We start from the raw sequence: 20,291 nt of genomic DNA, 5'->3' as shown, positions 1-20,291 counted from the left end.
TTCTATGTGAAAAAACAGTATCCTGCATCATATTGCTAAAGGCTGACAAACACTGGGTTATTTCATAAACAGAATGACGGACGATTCGTCAGTTCGCAATCCAGTAATGGGAAAATAATGAAGTGAAACTGACGAATGAAAGGTGGAGTAATAATAACAGTTTAGACTCACCCCAGAGTCTCGCAAAAAGAAAACGGTGGCATGTGCGTTCAAGAACTGCCAGACGGCGTGCGTTCGAGTTGCGCTAACGTAAACACACGGATAAGAGGCAGGATAAATAAGAGATTAATTCATTTCAAATAGGTCCCTTCCCCAGCTTGGGATACCTTAAGTCTTTTCCTATTGCGCTTCACGTGAGGTCATGTTTTTTTTTTTTTTTTTCAAGCTATACGATGGTGCAGTCATCCAGATATTTTACATGTCGGAGTAAGGTTGGGTAGGGTTAGGTTAGGTTAGGTTAGGTTAGGTTAGGTTAGGTTAGGCTGGTCCAATGATTTCAAAGTCATTGGTAATGGATTCTGTTCTTACCCTGGCTAAGTCTCGAGATAGGCTAACGTATACAGTATATGTCACACACACACACACACACACACACACACACACACACACACACACACACACACTCGATGACGCAGTGGTAGCGATCGCGGCCACCACTACGGCGGTCCGAGTTCGAATCCCGCCCAGGGCTGAAATAATTTTAGTATTGCTGCGCTGCGAGTTGTTACTCCAACTCTCGTGGGCGGTGAGGTGTGTGTGTGTGTGTGTGTGTGTGTGTGTGTGTGTGTGTGTGTGTGTGTGTGTGTGTGTGTGTGTGTGTGTGTGTGTGTGTGTGTGTGTGTGTGTGTGTGTGTGTGTGTGTGTGTGTGTGTGTGTGTGTGTGTGTGTATAAGGTCACAGCATTACCCATAGATCGGTCATATATGAGCTCTGAGCTCTCTTCCAGGAGGGAAAAGAGCTGCCGATCACGAGTCCAACACGTGATCCAAGACCAAGGTGAATCATACACACACACACACACACACACACACAGCGTGTATATAGACCCATCTTTGAGCAAATGAGTGATCTGATATACACACACCCCATCACCTTGTTCAAGAGGGACAGTAACCGTTTGTAGTGGTGGTGAATCTTTTAAGCTCTGCGCAGGGCTTGAACCCGGGTCTACTTAATCCCAAGTCATCGACGCTAACCACTGTGTATGCAGATTGCTATTTCGATTCTTCAGGTACAAGGCATCGGAAATGCTATCTTACACATAAGAACATAAGAATGAAGGAAACTGCAAGAGACCATAAGGCCCATACTAGGCAGCTCCACATGTTTATTGTAATTTCTTCTTGGAGGTTCTAAGACTCATTTAATACTTTGTTTTTCATCATCATCATCCAACACCTTATGGTTTTTCATATTCGCTCCCAGATCAATGAACGCTGTCAAATTGTCTTGTTCTCATTTTCTCTGATTCATTTTCTAAGCGTCTTTACACTCTCCTCGTTCTCCTACTATAGATGTTATGAACACTTCTTAGCTCAGTGGAAAAGTATGCCACCAGGAGACCTTGTGGCCTATAAAAAAGAGAGTTGGAAAACGGGAGGGGATGGGAGGTAATGCACGTTGCTCAAGTCATTATCAGCCACTTGAAGTTCGATGCCGAGCAAAGGTCAAGGTAGGAATGATCTCAGTCTTTTCTTCGAAAGGGAACGTCGTGGCTGTTTCAACAGACGTCGTGATGACCTTGGAACTATTATAAACAAAAACTGTAACAAATCATGTGATCTTCATTGTACCAATGAATCAGAAATATTTTTAGGTTTAAGAAGGAAATAGGCAAGAACTGGTTTATTGATGGAGTGGTTAACCATGCAGTGAGCACTGAAATGTTGTTTAAAGAGGTTAGATGACTTAATGGATGGGGATGATAGATGGTAAGGGATATGGAACTGCCTACAGTAGGTTTTATGGTCTCTTGAAGTCTCCTTCATTTTTATGTTCTTAGGTAAATATATCTGAGCACAGGTTTTTGGTTTTTGGGCCACTCGTATAGCGAAAAGTTGCAAGGGAAGGAAGTGTCAAGGTACAGAAGACAGATCGAAAACCATCAAAAACAGCGTTTCCAAACCTGGGGTGCTGAAATCAATTATAGGGGGTGCTGGGAGGTAATGCACACAAAAATTACATTGACATATGTATTATTGATTACCTAGTTGTGCATATTTGACTTCTTCCACGCTATTTTATTTTTCTAGGGTGTTCTTATTTCTTCTATAAACAATATTGTCAATTTGATTCAGTTCTAAGGAATCAAGAAAATAAATCATCAAGCAGTACACTTCGCTTTCTTTTATCCTTCTAATAACAAGATAGGGGTGCTGGACAGCTTAGACATGACAACAGGGGGTGCTATGGTCGGAAAAGGTAGGGAAACGCTGATCTAAAGAGACATTATGTTAAGACAGAGCTGTTTTAAGTACAATGTCTCGCTTGTTATACAGCTTTATGGAGTATTTGATAAAGCTGTGACAAGCGAGTCGTACTAAAAATACTCCGTCTTCACAAGGTGTTTCTTTAGATAAACTTGTCGGCAAGTGACGATCACATACAGATAAAAAACTCCAACATTACCGTTTTCTTTGTCCTCACTGGATAAATGACTAAACCGGCTATGGCTATCGTCTTTCCAATATTGCAGAACTGCAAATACTGCTATACCTTCACCTAATCATTGATTTTTTCATCAAGAACTGGAGCACAAATAATTAATCATTATCAAACCGTAAGACCTCCCTCTATTTCCTTAATGCTTGTAACTAAACTAGTTACAAATCAAACTATGTTGGTGACAGTCTCTCATGATTTTCTCCAAAAGGAACTAAAATGTTATTTCTCTGTATATTAACGTAAACATTATGGTGTTCATACAACACACTAACTTATAATCGATTCAGCAATGAGTAGAACTGTGGCGGATGGTGGGTGTTGGTCTAGCATCAGCAGAGCCAGGATCACATATCTAGTTTGTTGATAACTGCATTCGTTACATAACTTATAGATGATCTAGTAATCACTCTAAGACAGCGTTTCTCAACCAGGGTTCCCCGGAACCCTAAGGTTCCGCAAAAGGTCCCTAAGGGTTCCGTAATAATAGGGTAGATAGGATGATGTCTACATTACATTTTTACAATAACCAAAAATATGTCGTGCGTGTTTAATTATATTACGTATATGAAATCAAATAAAAAATCAAAAGTACATTACAAAAGATTACAAAGGCGTAACATGCCGACAGGAAACCTTTTGGTAGATATGGACCAAAAGGTCTCCTGTCGGCATGCTCCACCTTTGTAATCCTTTGAAATGCACTTTTGATTTTTTATTTGATTTCATATACGTAATATAATTAAACACGCACGACATATTTTTAGTTATTGTAAAAATGTAATATAGACATCATCCTGTCTACCCTATTATTACGATGAAAATAAAATGAGGAAAATATGGTATATGTTTTTCTTTTTTTTTTCTTTTCTTTTTTTTTGCGCAGGGGTTCCTTGAGATATGAAATTTATTTTAAAGGTTACGCAAAGGTAAAAAGGTTGAGAAACGCTACTCTAAGATATCTAGATGAAGAAAAGAAACCAATAGGAGTTTCCTAGGATTAAGACAAAAGGCGGATTTCTGTCTGTGGACAGAATGCAAGATCCACACATCAGAGGATGCAGGCTTGATGCCACTACTAAGTATTTCAGCGGCTTTGACCCATCGTTTTTCGCTCATATTTCCGAAATAACCATTCACATCAGCATGATATATTAGCACAGCCTAATTCACACCCTGCCCTAATTTTTGACGTTATAGTGCATTCACAAGTGTATTTAATTACGGCGTTTACTCTTGATATTATGTGAGTCGTAGCCGACACCCGTGAAGTAAATCGAACAAGTGAAGTTGTGACGTCATCACAAACTACCTCTTTGTAGTAGTAGCATGTGGCACAGATGAGGGATTCATTGACGAATCATTTTTGTGCTACCCTGCCAAGAACAAAACAGGAGACTACCATGGTGAAATGAACAGCGCCCTATTCATTCGCTGGCTGACATCACAGCTTTTGCCGGCGCTCGTTGAGCCATCGGTGCTGGCGCTTGACAACGCACCCTACCACAGTCAGCTGACCGAGGAGACCCGTTGCCCCACCACTGCCACAAGAAAAGCGGAGATCGTGAAATGGTTGGAGTGCCGCAGCCTACCATCCCCACCACATGCTACGCGCCCTGAGTTGCTACCGATCTGCAAGGAGAACCGGCCCGAGCCACGCTACACGGTTGACGAAATTATCCGATCATGGGGTCATGAGGTCATCCGTTTGCCACCAGCTCATCCAGAATTAAACGCCATCGAACAAGTGTGGGGCTGCATGAAGCAACACGTGCGTTCAACGTTGCAGCGGTTCACTCGGGCAGACCTGCAAGCGCGGCTCCAGGAGGCAAAGCTTATCGCAACCAAGGAGGTGTGGGCGGGTGCTTTGAGAAGGTCCAGATCGTTCGAAGAAGAGTACTGGTCATCGGACAACATATATGAAAGTGTGGAACCCGTCATCATCACCATGGACAGCGATGACGAGGATGAACTGTTTATCCACAGTGGTATGGAATGAAATAAAATGCGTGTCCAGTTATTATCATAATTTCCTTATCCATCATATGTATAAACTTGTTATTGAATTCCCTCTCCGGGTGCATGGTATTACATTATTATTTAATGTTTTTTTTTTTTTTTTTTTTTTAGAGAGAGAGAGAGAGAGAGAGAGAGAGAGAGAGAGAGAGAGAGAGAGAGAGAGAGAGAGAGAGGAGGAGGAGGAGGGAGGAAGGAGGATGGGATACACGAGGTAGTTTGTGATGACGTCACAACTTCACTTGTTCGATTTACTTCACGGGTGTCGGCTGCGAGACATTTGATGTCAAGAGTAAACGCCGTAAATAAATACACTTGTGAATGCACTATAACGTCAAAAATTAGGACAGGGTGTGAATTAAGCTGTGCTAATATATTATGCTGATGTAAATGGTTATTTCGGAAATATGAGCAAAAAACGATGGGTCAAAGCCGCTGAAATACTTAGTAGATGCCACTAGATGCATAAGCACAGACTACAGAGTCATTTAATCAGAGTGTTTTCCTGTAAAAGCACAGATGCGAACATATCTATGTTGTATATAAAAAAGTAAAGTTTTCCAGTTTTGAAAATTTCCTGGCGTTTTTATGATTTTTATGACCACCTTCCGAAATCCGGCAAAAATGTTCCATTGTGTAAGGAATCTGATTGGCTGAGAGAGTGGTGACGTCACGGCAACGGAGACGACTGATTGGACGAGAACACTGACGTCACGGCAACGGAGACAACTGATTGGCCGCGAGCGAAGGGCAGGGAGCACAAGAATGAGTTTCCCCAACTTTACGCCTCACTCAAAAAACCTCAGTAACAGCCACAATGAAGAGATTCCATAGGAAAATATTGGGGTTCAACAATATGTAACGTAATAATAAAAATTACGTGTACTCTGATGAAGAGTACGATCTCATAATATATTTCGACGGAGAAATTAAAGAGGAAGAATCGGAAAAGTTTATGAAACATTATTTTGCAGGATACAAGAATTTTACTATGAGTGGTGGTAAAAGCTGTCTCGAGGAATACCAAAAGTATTACATCGATCGGAAACACAATGATTATATCAAAACCGCAAACTCAAGGAAAAACAGTTTTTAAAAGGGTTAGAGAAGCCCATACAGTCAGAAAAAAAACGTTATTTTTGCCAGTATAACATAAGTTTTAGCTGTTCTCTAGCATATTCCCGCGTGACGTCACGTCGCACGGTCCTGAAAACATTTCACATAATTATACTAAAATGGGCATAATTCACCCATGACATTGGGTTATTTTAATGAAAAAATATTGTAAAAACCTAATTTATGAAGAAAAAAGGTTAAGCATGATTTTTGCCAGTCTAGCATAATTTTTACATATTCCCGTGTGACGTCATGTCGCGCGGTCGTGAAAACATTTCACATAATTACACTAATTCACCCATGAAATTTGGCTATTATAATGGGAAAATGTTATAGAAACCTAATTTATTGTGAGTAAAAATATCAAGCGTTATTTTTGCCAGTATAACATAAGTTTTAGTTGTTCTCTAGCATATTCCCGCGTGACGTCACGTCGCACGGTCCTGAAAACATTTCACATAATTATACTAAAATGGGCATAATTCACCCATGACATTGGGTTATTTTAATGAAAAAATATTATGAAAACCTAATTTATGAAGAATTAAAGATTAAGCATGATTTTTGTCAGTTTAGCATAATTTTTAGTTGTCTAACATATTCCCGTGTGACGTCATGTCGCGCGGTCGTGAAAACATTTCACTAATTCACCCATGAAATGTGGGTATTTTAATGAGGAAATATTATAGAAACCTAATTTATTGTGAGGAAAAATATTAAGCGTTATTTTTGTTAGTATAACATAAGTTTTAGTTGTTCTCTATCATATTCCCGCGTGACGTCACGTCGCACGGTCCTTAAAACATTTCACATAATTATACTAAAATAGGCATAATTCACCCATGACATAGGGTTATTTTAATGAACAAATAAAAATCTAATTTATTATAAAGAATAAAAGCTTAAGCATGGTTTTTCCCAGTCTAGCATAATTTTTAGTTGTCTAACATATTCCCGTCCGAAGCGAGCAAGCGCCGCAGGCCAAGGCACCCACGGCGTAGTCGGTGCCTTTTTTTTATTATCATTATTATTATTTTTTTTTTATTTTTTTTTTTTATTCTGGTGTGTAGCAGCCTTTTTTTCGGGTCACAACAAGGATATAAACTGTCTTATTGTAATTCATCACAAATGATTAACTAAGTTTTCTATTTACTTTCATTAGCAAAACTATCACTGGCGGACATTTTTAGGCAACTATATGAACATTAAAACCCCTCATGACACAAATGAATCCTTGTAAATTGACGAACATCTTGTTTTCCTAATTGTGTCTGTAAAGATCAATTAGGTTCCACACCACCAATGGCTTTTTGTGACTCGTTTCATTGATTCTTGAAACTATTCATCCTGGCTTGAGAATAAAGTTGTGTAACTGTGAAACGTTGGTGCCAAAATTTCTATTAGTTTGACTATCCTGCGTCAGTGTTGTGATGTCCTTGGCGGTTGATCTTCTACATAGATTGCCTCTTGAACTACGCCGACTTGTTCGCTAACAAGAAAATGGTGGATTGTCTTCATGCTTTTATCTTCCGACCACATAACACGCACACACACACACACACACACACACACACACACACACACACACACACACACACACACACACACACACACACACACACACATATATATATATATACATACATATATATATACAGTATATATATATATATATACATTAATTTGTGTGTGTGTGTGTGTGTGTGTGTGTGTGTGTGTGTGTGTGTGTGTGTGTGTGTGTGTGTGTGTGTATGTGTGTACAACACTGAATGGGTCCTAGTGAACAGATATGCGTTTTAACAACCATAATTCACTTTGATTCTAAGACATCAACATCGAGAGACTCGAGGAGGCCAACATACAGAAATTGAAACGTGGCACAGCCAAGGACTCGAACCTGCGCTAGCACGTGACATGTGATAGTCCTTGGCTTTACAATTTTTCAATTTCTGCATGTTGGCCTCCTCGAGTCTCTCGATGTTGATGGCTTAGAATTAAAGTGAATTATGGTTGACAAAAATGCGTGTGTGTATATATACCTATACTGTATATATATATATATATATATATATATATATATGTATATATATATATATATATATATATATGTATATATATATATATATATATATGTATATATATATGTATATATATATATATATATATATGTCTTCCTTCAGGCGAGTACTTAATTGATAATACATAACTGTTGTCAACATATTCCACATATTCAACTGCGTCATCCCGGAAAAAAAATTGTTCTTTATTTTGACTGGATGCACTCGTCTTCTAAGACTTGTGGATTGTATTCATATAAAGAAGAAGAAGAAGAAGAAGAAGATGATGATGATGAAGAGGTAGAAGATGAAAAAGAAGAAGAAAAAGGAGAAGAAGAAAAACAAGAAGAAGAAGAAGATGAAGAAGAAGAAGAAGAAGAAAAACAAGAAGAAGAAGAAGATGAAGAAGAAGAAGAAGAAGAAGAAGAAGAAACTTAACTTTTTCCATCGTATTTTATTGTATCTATTCTTTTTTGATTGATGCGAGGCGAGGGAAACTAGTCTCTCGTGGTTCTGGGAAATAATCTAATCTCTCTTCTGGGAAATGGTGACGAAAATCCTTCAGTCCCTTCCCCTTTCTTGGTAATGACATCTCACTCACCACTTCCTTATTCTCTCTCTCTTCCCCCACCCCTATTATCTCCCTCTCTCTCTCTTTCTTTTTCTCTCTCACTCTCACTCTCTGTCTCATTCAACCAAATTCAACCGAACAATTGTTTAAAAAATATGTACTTCTCTCACTAATGTATATCCACAAATTCAATGCACGGTAACTTGCCCCCAAAAGCCAAGACCCTTTTCTGCAGCTAACGTAGCTGATTGGCCCTCCTTAATACGCCTATATCTCATGAACCAATCAGCTTCTTCATTGAAATAAAAGGGGCGTGGCATTTAGCCCAGGCTTGTGCATGAAGCTTGCCAGAGCTCATGACAGATTCTATGTCGCATTTTTTCTGATTCACATATCTTTTCCATTCCTTCACCACGTTATTGCAAATATTCTTTTCAATAGGGAACATAAGAACGTAAGAATAGAGGAGACTGCAAGAGACCGTATGGCTGACACAAGGCAATTTCATGTGCCTTACCACTTTCATGCCTATCCATAGAGTTATCTAATCTTCTCTCAAAACATTAAAACAATAAATTGCTTCAGCACACACTACGTCTTTACTGAGTCTCTTCCATTCGTTAACTACTCTGTTGGTACCTACTTGTAGTGGTCTTGTGAGAGGAACCCTTAACATACACACAATGTATGTGGGGGTGGAGGTAGAATGTATGTGGGGGTGGAGGTAGAATGTAGATTGAGAGAAGCTAGTAAATGCCTTAGTATTGAAAAGTGTAATGAGAAATAGACATCTGGGAATGGATGCTAAGAGGAGGTTATATGAAGGAGTGATTGTGCAAACAGCATTGTACGGGGCAGAAACATGGAACATGAGAGAGGAAGAGAGAAGGAGTTTGAATGTGTTTGAGATGAAATGTCTGAGAAGTATGATAGGGGTTACTAAGCTGGATAGAGTGAGAAATGAGGTGAGGAGGAGAACAGGGGTGGAAAGGGAACTCGGAGATAGGGTTGATGAAAGAGTATTAGGATGGTTTGGACACATGGAAAGAATGAGTGAAGAAAGATTAGTAAAAGAAGTGTGGAAAGCAGAGGCGGAAGGAGTGAATATGAGGGGGCGTCCTAGGATGAGATGGATGGATGGGGTGAAAGGGGCATTACAAAAGAGAGGAATGTCTGTGGAGGAAGGACGGGAGAGGACAGAAGATAGGGGTAAATGGAGAAGGGTTGTGTATAGATGATGCTGTGATGCACGAGGGGAAGTGGGTGGAGGATGGGGTGTGAGGAAGTATGTATGAGAAAAATTTGACGCAGCCCGAAGGGATTTCTCCCCGTCTTCTCCTTTTCTGCATGACGGGACGGAGAGGGGGGGTCGCCGAATTTATGAAGCGGCCTTGCTGTGGATGTGCTGTGTCTTGCGACACTGCTTCTGACCCAGGGCAGTGGACAGGATACAGGGATAACACGTCATCCAGGAGGCGCCGAGATGAGAGTGAAGGTGGAGGGGAGTGGAATATATAGGAGATGGAATGGGTGGGAGTGGTTTCTGTGCCTTTTTCTTTTTGGCTACCCCCCCCGTGTAGGGGGAAAAAGTCCTTGGTATATGTATGTATGTATATATATATATATATATATATATATATATATATATATATATATGTACGTATATATATATGTATATATCATATATATATATATATATATATATATATATATATATATATATATATACTCTTCCTTCGTCTTTCGTTTTAAATATCAACTTTCTTTTTTCTCTCTCTTCTTCTTTGTCTTTCTTTTAATTCTCTCTGCATGTTCGTAAATCCTCCATTACCGTTTCCGCCTCAAATGGCTAGCCTTGATTTATTATTCATCACACTCTCTGCGCTTTGATCTATAATTCAGCATCTTCTTTCTGCCTCCACGACACACTTTTGAGGCTTAACTTTTCCTCACCATCGCGTAAATTTCTTGGGACATTTGAGGATTTCGTTTTGGGTAACGCCAAATGGTTTTATTCAATTTAGGGGAAATTTTGTTAAAAAAGGCCATGATATCATCTCGATCAGACTTGATCATAAGAACATAAGAATGGAGGAGACTGCAAGAGACTATAAGGCCTACACTAGGCAGTTCCATGTACCGCCACCTGTCAACCTTATCCATAAAGTTTGCTCATCTATCAAAACAGCTCATCGTTTCAGCGCTCACTGAATGTTTACTAAGTCTATTCCATTCGTTAACCACACTGTTGGTAAACCAGTTTTTGCCTATTTCCTTCTTAGAACCTAATTTGTCCAATTCAAATTTATCAAATTCTTTTAAAACATTGGACTCCTTCGGGCAGCTTCAACGGATTTGATTTTGCCAAATGAAAAACAGCTTGATGAAGTTGGCGGGAGTTCGACGACGAGAGAAGCTAGACCTTCCGGTCTGAAAGAGGTGAACCAGTTTACTACATAACGATAATTATTAAAAACTTATTCATTCCTCTAATCTATTCATTCATCATTTATTCATTTATATATGATTTATTTATTTGTTTGTTTATCTATTTTAGTATATTTGGCTTCGTTTTGTGTTGCTTTGCTGAAGATGCTGTGGAGGCAACAAAAATAAGATTCCACTCAGTCCAAAAGAGATTAACTTCATAACCTGAACCCAACAAGGCCTTTTGGATTTCAACGGCTAAAAACCTCTCTTCCGGCCCTTTCACTGCATTCCTGGTTGTCGCCAGGCGATTTCATTCAGAAGAAGAAAAACATGTGCAGCGAAATGTTAACCAATCTTTCGACTTAGTGACAATATGGGTTCTGTTCTCACTAATAACAGACGATGATTTCCAGCTGTAGAGACCAATATATATATATATATATATATATATATATATATATATATATATATACATATATATATATATATATATATATATATATATTTTGACTGGTTTATATATATATATGCGTATGCGTGTGTGTTCTGACTACTGCTGAACAATTTCATTCGGCTGAGGAATGATCCACACCAATCGAGTTCCTTTAGAATAGAGAGAGAGAGAGAGAGAGAGAGAGAGAGAGAGAGAGAGAGAGAGAGAGAGAGAGCGAGAGAAAGTTATGTTTGACAGTATTATCAACAAGAGCGCCCCAGCTGCTGAACACAGAATCGTCCTTTCAAATGAATTTAGACAAAAGACTTTTTGTGACGCGGTGTAATCTGCGGACCCAAACTCCGCTATTGTCATTGTGCCACCATCAATAAGGTGGAGAGGAGCCCACACCAGGAGGAACTTAACTGCAGCCCATAAGCCTCGTTTACACGGGTTAAGTTGAGAGTCAGGTATGGAAGTTATTAAGAGGAAAGCAAGCAAGTACTTGTTCACACAGGCCACTTGTCTCTGACTTGGCCTGTGTAAACATGTAGTTTCTCGCTTTCCTTTCCATTTCAATTAACTTGCACACTTGACTTGCCTCTCAACTTGCCCCGTGTAAACAAGGTTTGGGGGATCAATCCAGGGATCCAGGGACTCTGAGGTGAGTTCTAAGTGCAGTGAGCGGTGACGACAGACAAGCCTTATTCAATTATGAAGCTCGTATCAGCTCTTGAGTTGATTAAAGACCCCGGCGCCAGCAGGGATGACCACTTGTATAAAGTCTCGTTCACACGGGGCAAGTTGAGAGGCAAGTCAAGCATGCAAGTTACATGCTACAGGTTCCTTGTCGTGTGTTGCATTGAAAGGAATGTTGGGACAATGCTCATTAGCCCAATTTTTTGTCAAGCAGATGTTTACACACGGCAAGTAACTTGTAGCAAGTAACTTGCACACTTGATTTGCCTGTCAACTTGCCCCGTGTAAATGATCCTTATGGAATGTATCTATGGCTAAGTCGAGCTGTCATCTTAACTCACTTCCTTTGACGCCTTGTCAAAACCCAGGGAGTTTGAATTAAGTATAAAAGACGTTTGTTGAAATACTCGTATATCCTCGACATATTTGCTTTAGACCAAAGAATTTTCCTCAGTTCTAGAAACTCCTTTTGACTGCTTGGTCATTTGATACGCTCCGTGCCAGACAGGCGAAGATGCCAGTGCCTCAAAGATATGTTTTCTTTGAGCGTCTCATTAGGTCAAACTTATAGACAGCGATAGATCTAAACATGGTTTGGCGTCTTCGCCTGTCTGGCAAGGAACGCTTCATTTGTTCTGGCTCTCGTAAGATGATTTTATTCGGCTGGGGAGAAATTCTGCAACGGTCAAGTAACTGTTACTCTTATTGTTACTCTTTATTTATTATTTACTGTTTACTGTTGCACGTTTTGCTTTATGTACTACAGTTAATGCTGTTACTATCACTATCACTGTTATCATTACAATGGTCAACAAAGAATTTGTTCCAGGGAAAACAATGGCTGTATCTTATATGTTTTTGCATGCAGAATCCAAAAAAAATGTCAATTTTTTTTCCCATCACCCACAGTTTTTAAGTTCTACGGTATGTTACGTTACGTGTGTTACGTGGGATAAATTTCAATCAAGCGATTGACAACACTGAATTTGGCAACACTGCGTGAGATTGTTATGCACTTTCAGCTAATCTGCTCTTCAAGTGAACCACATTTATTGAGTCAGGTAGATCTGAATGATCTTGTGCGGGATTTAACTTGCTAAAAGAGCAATCTGAACTTATTGCTTCCAGGTTAAAGGGCTGGAATCTTCTCCAGAAAGAATCCCAAGTTAGTTTTTCTCGTAAGCGACATTGTGATTTTGAACAGTTTTTCTCACTTGAGGATGGTGTGGTGTTTCGCAATGATGTATATTCTGTTATGGAGGAACTTAACTATAAATATGACAGGAATGTGTGTCGCTTGTTTATTGACTCTTCAAAAGTGAGCCTGAAAGCTGTTTTGCTCCACAATGGAAATGAGTTTCCTTCTGTTCCTCTTGCCCATGCAACTAACACGAGGGAAACATATGAGAGTATGAAGCTTCTATTGCAAAAAGTTAAGTATGAAGGACATAAATGGAATATCTGTGGTGACCTAAAGGTTGTGGCAATTTTACTTGGAATGCAGCTGGGTTACACAAAGCTTTGTTGCTTTCTGTGTGAGTGGGGCAGTCGGGATGAGAAAAATCATTATGAAAAGAATGTGGCCGCAATAATCTCTGACCACAGGAGAGAAGAATGTTGTCAATCCTCCTCATGTTGATTCAGAGAAAAATTATCTGCCTCCTTTGCATATTAAGCTAGGGTTGATGAAAATTTTTGTTAAAGGTATGGATAAAACTGGCAAGGGATTCGCAAATTTGAAAAATAAGTTTCCTAGAGTAAGTGACGCAAAAATCAAAGAAGGTATTTTTGTTGGACCACAGATTAGGGAGCTGATGAGAGACCAGAATTTTGATGAAGAGCAGTATGATCTTGATAAAGCTGATGACTGTCATTTAAGAAAATTTGAGCAATTTTTAGGGTGAATCATAAAGCAAATAACTCTTCTGAAATTCTAAGAGCTACTGACATCCTACAAGGCCTTGGGATGCAATATGAGCCTAAAAATTCACTTCCTATACTCTTACTTGGACTTTTTCCTTGCAAATCTTGGCGCCGTCAGTGACGAGCACGGTGAGAGGTTTCACTAGGACATTCTGAACATGTAAACCTGGTATCAAGGGAAGGGGAGCTCTTCAATGTTGGCTGATTACTGAAGCAAAATGCACTAAAAAATCATGCATTTCTACATTTCAATGGCAAGTTTCATTGAAATATCGGCCTCATTTATTAGTTATAATTGTTTAAGGGTTTAATATGCTACCACAGAAAAAATATGCCTGGTAGAAAAATTCTAAAAACATATTTGAAATCAGCAGTAAAAAAAATCTAACAAGTTCACCTCGTTTTGCTTGTGGGACAGTTATTTGAATCAATTTTGTTGACCAGTGTTATCGCTGTTACTGTTACCATTAATACTATTACTGCTACTATTATTACTATTACTATTTAGTAAATAACTACAATACAGCCTCTAATATTACTGCTACTGCTATCATTAAAGATGATACATCTCCAACTTCCCATCATCACGACACCTCAAATGCGACAGAGGAACATACTTATGTGGCTCTGTTCCATAACGAACACAGACACGAAGGGTTGTGTCATCAGAGAAGGTTGCGGTCGTGGATAGAGTCGTCCCTGACAGCTGTCCGAGTCGTCAATTTAACTGCAACGCAGCGACATATCTATCCAAGGCTATTGACCTGGTCTCTGTCTCGCCCGCCCTCTCTGTCATGTCTCTGGCTGAGTGGTTCATCGATCAACCAGGGACTTTCCGAGAGAAAGGGTTAAATCTATCTTAGTCCTCTCGCTGCTAAACTTGTTCTTTGTCTTGTTCCGGTCAAGGTGCGTTTCGTCCGTTGCGGTTATCGCTCAACGATAATCGTTCGTGACTCAACGATGATCGTCAAACGATTGTCTAGAGCACTAATTCTTTGTTTTTGAATGGGTTGTTTTGCTTCGAGCTACATAGTACGAGGCTGTTCATTTTAACAGAAGCTACCAACGTTTTTACCCAGATATGATGTCTGGTATGATGCGCCTCATCCGCCATCGACTGTGGTAGGCTAATATATAATTGTACCGAGCAAAAGGTACCTTTATCGCTAGGCAACAGCATCTTGTAGGTGAAAATATCGGACCGTCAAAGATTGAAATATTTTCTCGATTCTTCTTCTTCGTCTTATACGTGCGCGAATAGTATAGCTGAAACTATCGGTTGTTTTAAGAAAAGATAACTTTATGGATAGGGGTGACGGGTGGTAATGGACATGAAACTGCCTAGTGTAGGCCTTATGGTCTCCTGCAGTCCTCTTCGTTCTTATGTTCTTATGCCATTGCCGCTTGTAAGTAACAATAACACTAAGTACGTGACCAAATCTATTAAAGAAGATGAAATAGGGATAAAGAAGACTGTCTATTTTCTAATAACGATCTTAGATCATATAAACGTGATGTTTCTACCTCAGATGAAACTAATATAATCACAGGACTGGAAATATGGTTTTCTTCGAAATTCTATATCTCATTAAAATATAGAGTTCTTGTCTTTCCATATTTTTTTTTCTTTTTTGTAATATAAGGTCCCTGAATCTCATTAAATGACATGGCAGACTGCACGTCAGAGAGTGAAGAGTTACCAAATACCTAAAACTAGATCACATAAAAGAAAATCTAATATAAATTAATTCGAGGTTACATCTTCTATGTAAAGAGGACACTCAAGAGAGTATTGACAGGTTTAAGAATTTTTAAAGGGTCTTGATAACATCAAAATTTAAAAATGAAATAAAAATAAAGTACAACATCCAAGCGTACGTAGAAACAATGTCGTCAAACCCGCATTTGGTAAATCAAACAGCTTGTCGCAGAAACAGTCATATACGAGTACAGTTCAATCAAACGCTTTAGATGAATTCAGGTAAACATCAAAACAGTATGTTGTAATGCATCTCAATTGCTCTAATGTTTTATAATTTTATATATATCTTTGTTTATTTATCTATTCGTTTAGTTTTTAATAAAAATAATGGTTGATATTATCTAATTATTTATCTATTCATCATGCTGTAATATATCCTAATTATTCTAGTGTTTTATCATTTTTGTATGCATTTAATTACTTGTTTATCAATCTATTAGTTTTTGTATTTTTATATTTATTATTTCATATTACCTATTCATTTATGTATTAATTAATGATTAATTAATTTATTCAAATGTTAGACATTCCTTTATTAATTTTCATATTTATCTATCTTTTATTTACTTATTCATAGATCTACCTATTTGTCTTTTTTATATATTTCATTTCGTAATTCATTATTTCTTATCTGTTCATTTATCTTTGTTTTTTATTGTTTTGTGCCTTTATTTCTTTGCTTTCTATATCATACTCATGCATTCCTGTATTTCATATATATCTATACTATCTAAACTATTTATCAGTTTCGTTGTTCATTTGTTTATGTATTTACATATCTGATTATCTCTCATTTCTTTATTTCTTTATTTTTTTTGTATCTGCTTTTTGTTCAATTTTATATATCTTATTCCTTTCCCTGATGAATTCATATGTTGATGACAATTTCTTTGTCTTTATTTCTGTATTGATTTATTTCTTATTAATGAATTTCTCTTGGACATCTATATTTCTATAAATTTGCGTTTATTGGTTCGTTTTTTAGTTTCATTTGATTTTTTTCTTTAGTTGTCGAACGGGGATTCTCAGCCTATTTCCTCACGTACCCTATATCTATGAGATGCTGTTCCACAGCCTCCCAAAAATCCTTTCAACACTGGATAAAATCATCAAGCATCCACGAACTCTTGGGGCCTTGAATGAAAAAAAAAAAAAAAAAAAAAAAAAAAAAAAGGGTGGGGGGAGGGAGATGTTTACTATTAACAACATGGAGAAAGCCTGATATATTGTATCTTTTATTAGTTTTTGGTTGTCCCCTTCCCCTTGCGAAAATATATGACTCCAAGGGGCATGGGCCATGGGTAACCAATGATCAAGGGGTACAGTCATTGCAAGTGGCTGGTGAAGTTAGATCAACAATGAAACATGTAAAGTATCACAGAAGCAGGCGTGATTTGAGACAACACTATGAACAACAGAAATCCTATTTATGAAGAGAGATGACAATAGTAAAAGAACAATAAACACTTTATTGTACTGACTAAAATCGTCTGACAAGAAAAAAAAAATGCATTGCCAGTGAATGGGTTGAAAGACTAGAATGATAACAATGGCGACAACAACTGTGACAAAAGGTCAAAACATCAATGACAACAATAACTACAACAAGAACAATAGCAACAAAACACAGACAACGACGTCGGGACGTGCACGCGTGTACCTTGAGGGTTCTGGAAGACAAGCAAAGGACACCGAAGTCCTCTTGGACACCGACAGGACCACGGTATCCATGACTACGGCGTAGACTGGGAAGGGCGATAATTTGTTTACATCTTGATCATGAATGTATATTCCTGGCTCATGGGATTGCACACGGCAAAAGAGTCGTAATGCCGTCTCATTGAGAGTAAAAACAGTAGAATATTCATGTATGTATTTTTGTACGTCTCTCTGGCGATGTGCTGGACGTCTTGGAATTTGTTTGCTGTGAATTCGAGAGGATAGTCCTGTTGTGTGATTGTTCTTTCTGTGTTACTACATAAACTTGTGTGGTGTCAATGTATTGCACATTTTAGCTCCAACAGGCTCTAATGATATGTAACATTTCATTATTCCATCGACGTTGTCTGAATTTTTCATAATAATCCGGTTTTCTTTCAAATTCTATTTTCAATTTCATTTTAGTAGTCGGAGAACGGTGACCGATTAAGAAAGTTTCCGTCTGATGTAATGTAAAACTTCCTTTCTAAGTGATCCACTTATGGAGCTCTATTCATTCCTTTGAGGATTAACACCTTCATTGCAAGGGCCTTCCTACGTGCCGGGCGTAGATTTAATTCATCTGAAGGAAACTTTTGTTCTTGCAAACGTTCACCTCTCAAATCACATCGAGGGGCAGAAGCTCGTCGAGGTAAAGTCAAGGTAAGTCGCGCGGATTTAGCATCCTGACTGCCACCTGTGGATTCTGCTGTGCGCTTTTGCTTGGCTCTCGTGTTGCAACGTCTTACTCGTATGTTTTACACTAGATTAATGTTTCAGGTTTTACCTGCCGCCAGGAGATTCCATTCAGTTGAAGGAATGTCTTAGCCTTTAAGGAAGGAATGGAAACATAAATGTCATGACGCTGAACACTTTTATGACGCAGTTGTTACGACGTTTGAAACCAAAACCATGTCATTAAGTCGAGGTCACTTGACAAAACTGGAGTATGGCCAAAATGATATATGCAGTAATCAGAGCACAGTTCAGGTTTTTGTTATGCATAACACGAGCCTTCAGATAAAAAAAAAGTATGCAGTGTCTGAAGCACGGTTGAGTAACAACGTATGCAGTGTAAGGGACAAAGCTTCAGTTTCACGTATGGGTAAAAGTTCAAAATAACACAGCGTCAGGCAACACAATTGAGGTTTCAATTTCATGTTTTAAACGCGGTTTCAAAAATAGTTCATGCAGTCTCTCGAGTTTCATGATCATCCATAGCGGTACTCACAACAACACATCATTTTAGGCACATGGAACCTTGTTCAGAGGTTTCGGGGTTAGAACTTAGCGTTGTGGTTTCAGTATTCCTATCCTGGTATTCGGTTGGAGAGACTGCTGAGTATGTCTGAAGCTGTTTTGATTTCAAGGTTTATCATTCTGGTTTAGATCAGTGGTTTGACCGAAATGGAGAGCACTGGGATGATAATACGGATGTCTATTGTATAAAGCGATATGTTATGATGAGAATAATCCCTAACATTTCAGTTACAATGTCATATTTTTTGGAGTTCTGTTGCGACCACAGAGTCGTGACTATTCTAGTGAAGGGTGAACTTATGATGTTCTATATATGTTGCCAGTTTGGTTCTCTTTCTCGGTTGTTTTTCCGTTCTTGTTTTTTCCCTGCGATGTCTGGCCTCCAGTGACTTTCGGCCGCCACGAGCATAGGTTCCGGGGAAGACGCAGGGCAGAACCCCTATTTGCAGAGGTAACCAACCACTGGACCAGTATTCGCATTTACATGCTTCGGGATGTGAGGTCAGCGCTCCAACTAGCAAAGTACCACAAACGACCACAGTAAATCACATGTTCCTATGTCGCTTTGTCCTTCCGTGGTTTTCATCTGCCCCACCATGAAGAGACGACAGACCACGGGCGCAGTTCCCGTGTTGCGAATTATTCGACGACCACCAGGAGATATTTGTGAGGAATTGTGTAAAAGATGACTTAAGATAATCTTGGTACGCAGTGCTGTTTCAGGGGCCACGATACATGCTGGGAACACCATAAGTAGGGCTGTACTCAAGTTATTCCAAGCAGTAAGGCGTCGTGATTGAAGATGGTTGGTTGGTGTATTCAGTGTTACAAAATGTAGGTGTGCTTTGTTGATCTATTTGTGTTTGGTATTACTGGTGAACTAACTCATACGTGTGTTTGGTGTTACAAGCGCACTACAAAGAAGGCGTTCACCTATGGGTTTGCTCTAGTTTGGGCGTTTTGAATGATTCGGGTGTGACGAGGGATACTGGACACGCTCAAGCAACAACCGCCTCGGGCGTGAAAAGGGAGGCTTCCGTACGTTTACACACGACGGGCAATCGGCGGCAACTGACGCGTGGGGCCAGAGGCTCCCCCCACCCCCTCCTTAACCGTTTCCATCCCTCCGCTTACCTGCCTCTCTCCTCTCCCCACCTCCACCAGTTCCCCTGTGGTATAGGTCGGCTTACCGGTCGTCAGGTTGTGTATGATTTGCCATGGTCTTAGATTACGTGCAGGATTCGTGATTCACACTCATTACCCTCCCGTATGAGACCTCAGCGCTCGTGTAGTCCGATTAATGGGTAAAGCAGGAAAGGAAATACACTCATGAGGCCCCGTCTCCTTAATTCCAACTGTCATTATCCAGTTTTGGGTTTGCTTATGGTTTCACCTCGGGTTCTTTTAACTTCTACTTACCTCAGCAAGTAACGCAACTGTAGGAAAAATATTTATTTTATTTACTGCTTCACATTTTTCGTTAAGTTTGTTTTATTTCCACTATCCCTTGGCGCATAGTTGTTTACATCCAAAATTTATTTATATGAATCCAAATATTTTCCCATTCTTTTTTCGGTTCCCTTGGGAATTATGCTCCCCTCAAAAAAAAAAAGAAAGAAAAAAAAAAAAAAGAAAAAAAAAATCAAGCAGGGGAAATCTGTCATC

General features: G+C 39.0%; 2 protein-coding genes across 2 annotated transcripts in view; one reads left to right on the top strand and one right to left on the bottom strand.

Annotated features, from left to right (window-relative positions):
• LOC143036894 (adenylate cyclase type 2-like) overlaps positions 1-19,515 on the bottom strand; it is a gene marked incomplete at its 3' end in the record, with an annotated part of 150,412 nt that extends 130,897 nt beyond the window's left edge. The window contains 1 exon segment of the mRNA XM_076204824.1: positions 17,329-19,515. Coding sequence (XP_076060939.1) covers positions 17,329-17,399 — 71 coding nt within the window.
• Positions 3,962-4,670, top strand: LOC143036637 (uncharacterized). The gene has a single exon (XM_076204196.1). The coding sequence runs from the start codon at positions 4,073-4,075 to the stop codon at positions 4,658-4,660; it is 588 nt and encodes a 195-aa protein (XP_076060311.1). The 5' UTR covers positions 3,962-4,072; the 3' UTR covers positions 4,661-4,670.
• Positions 19,516-20,291: the final 776 nt, after the last annotated feature.

The sequence above is a fragment of the Oratosquilla oratoria genome, chromosome 21 (assembly GCF_046742065.1).
Source record: "Oratosquilla oratoria isolate Oo_2021 chromosome 21, ASM4674206v1, whole genome shotgun sequence".
NCBI classification, from domain to species: domain Eukaryota; kingdom Metazoa; phylum Arthropoda; class Malacostraca; order Stomatopoda; family Squillidae; genus Oratosquilla; species Oratosquilla oratoria.
This window is presented reverse-complemented; position numbering and strand designations above follow the sequence as displayed.

Coding starts and splice junctions, on each gene's coding strand:
- LOC143036637 (XM_076204196.1), top strand. CDS start 4,073: ATGAACAGCGCCCTATTCATTCGCTGGCTGACATCACAGCTTTTGCCG.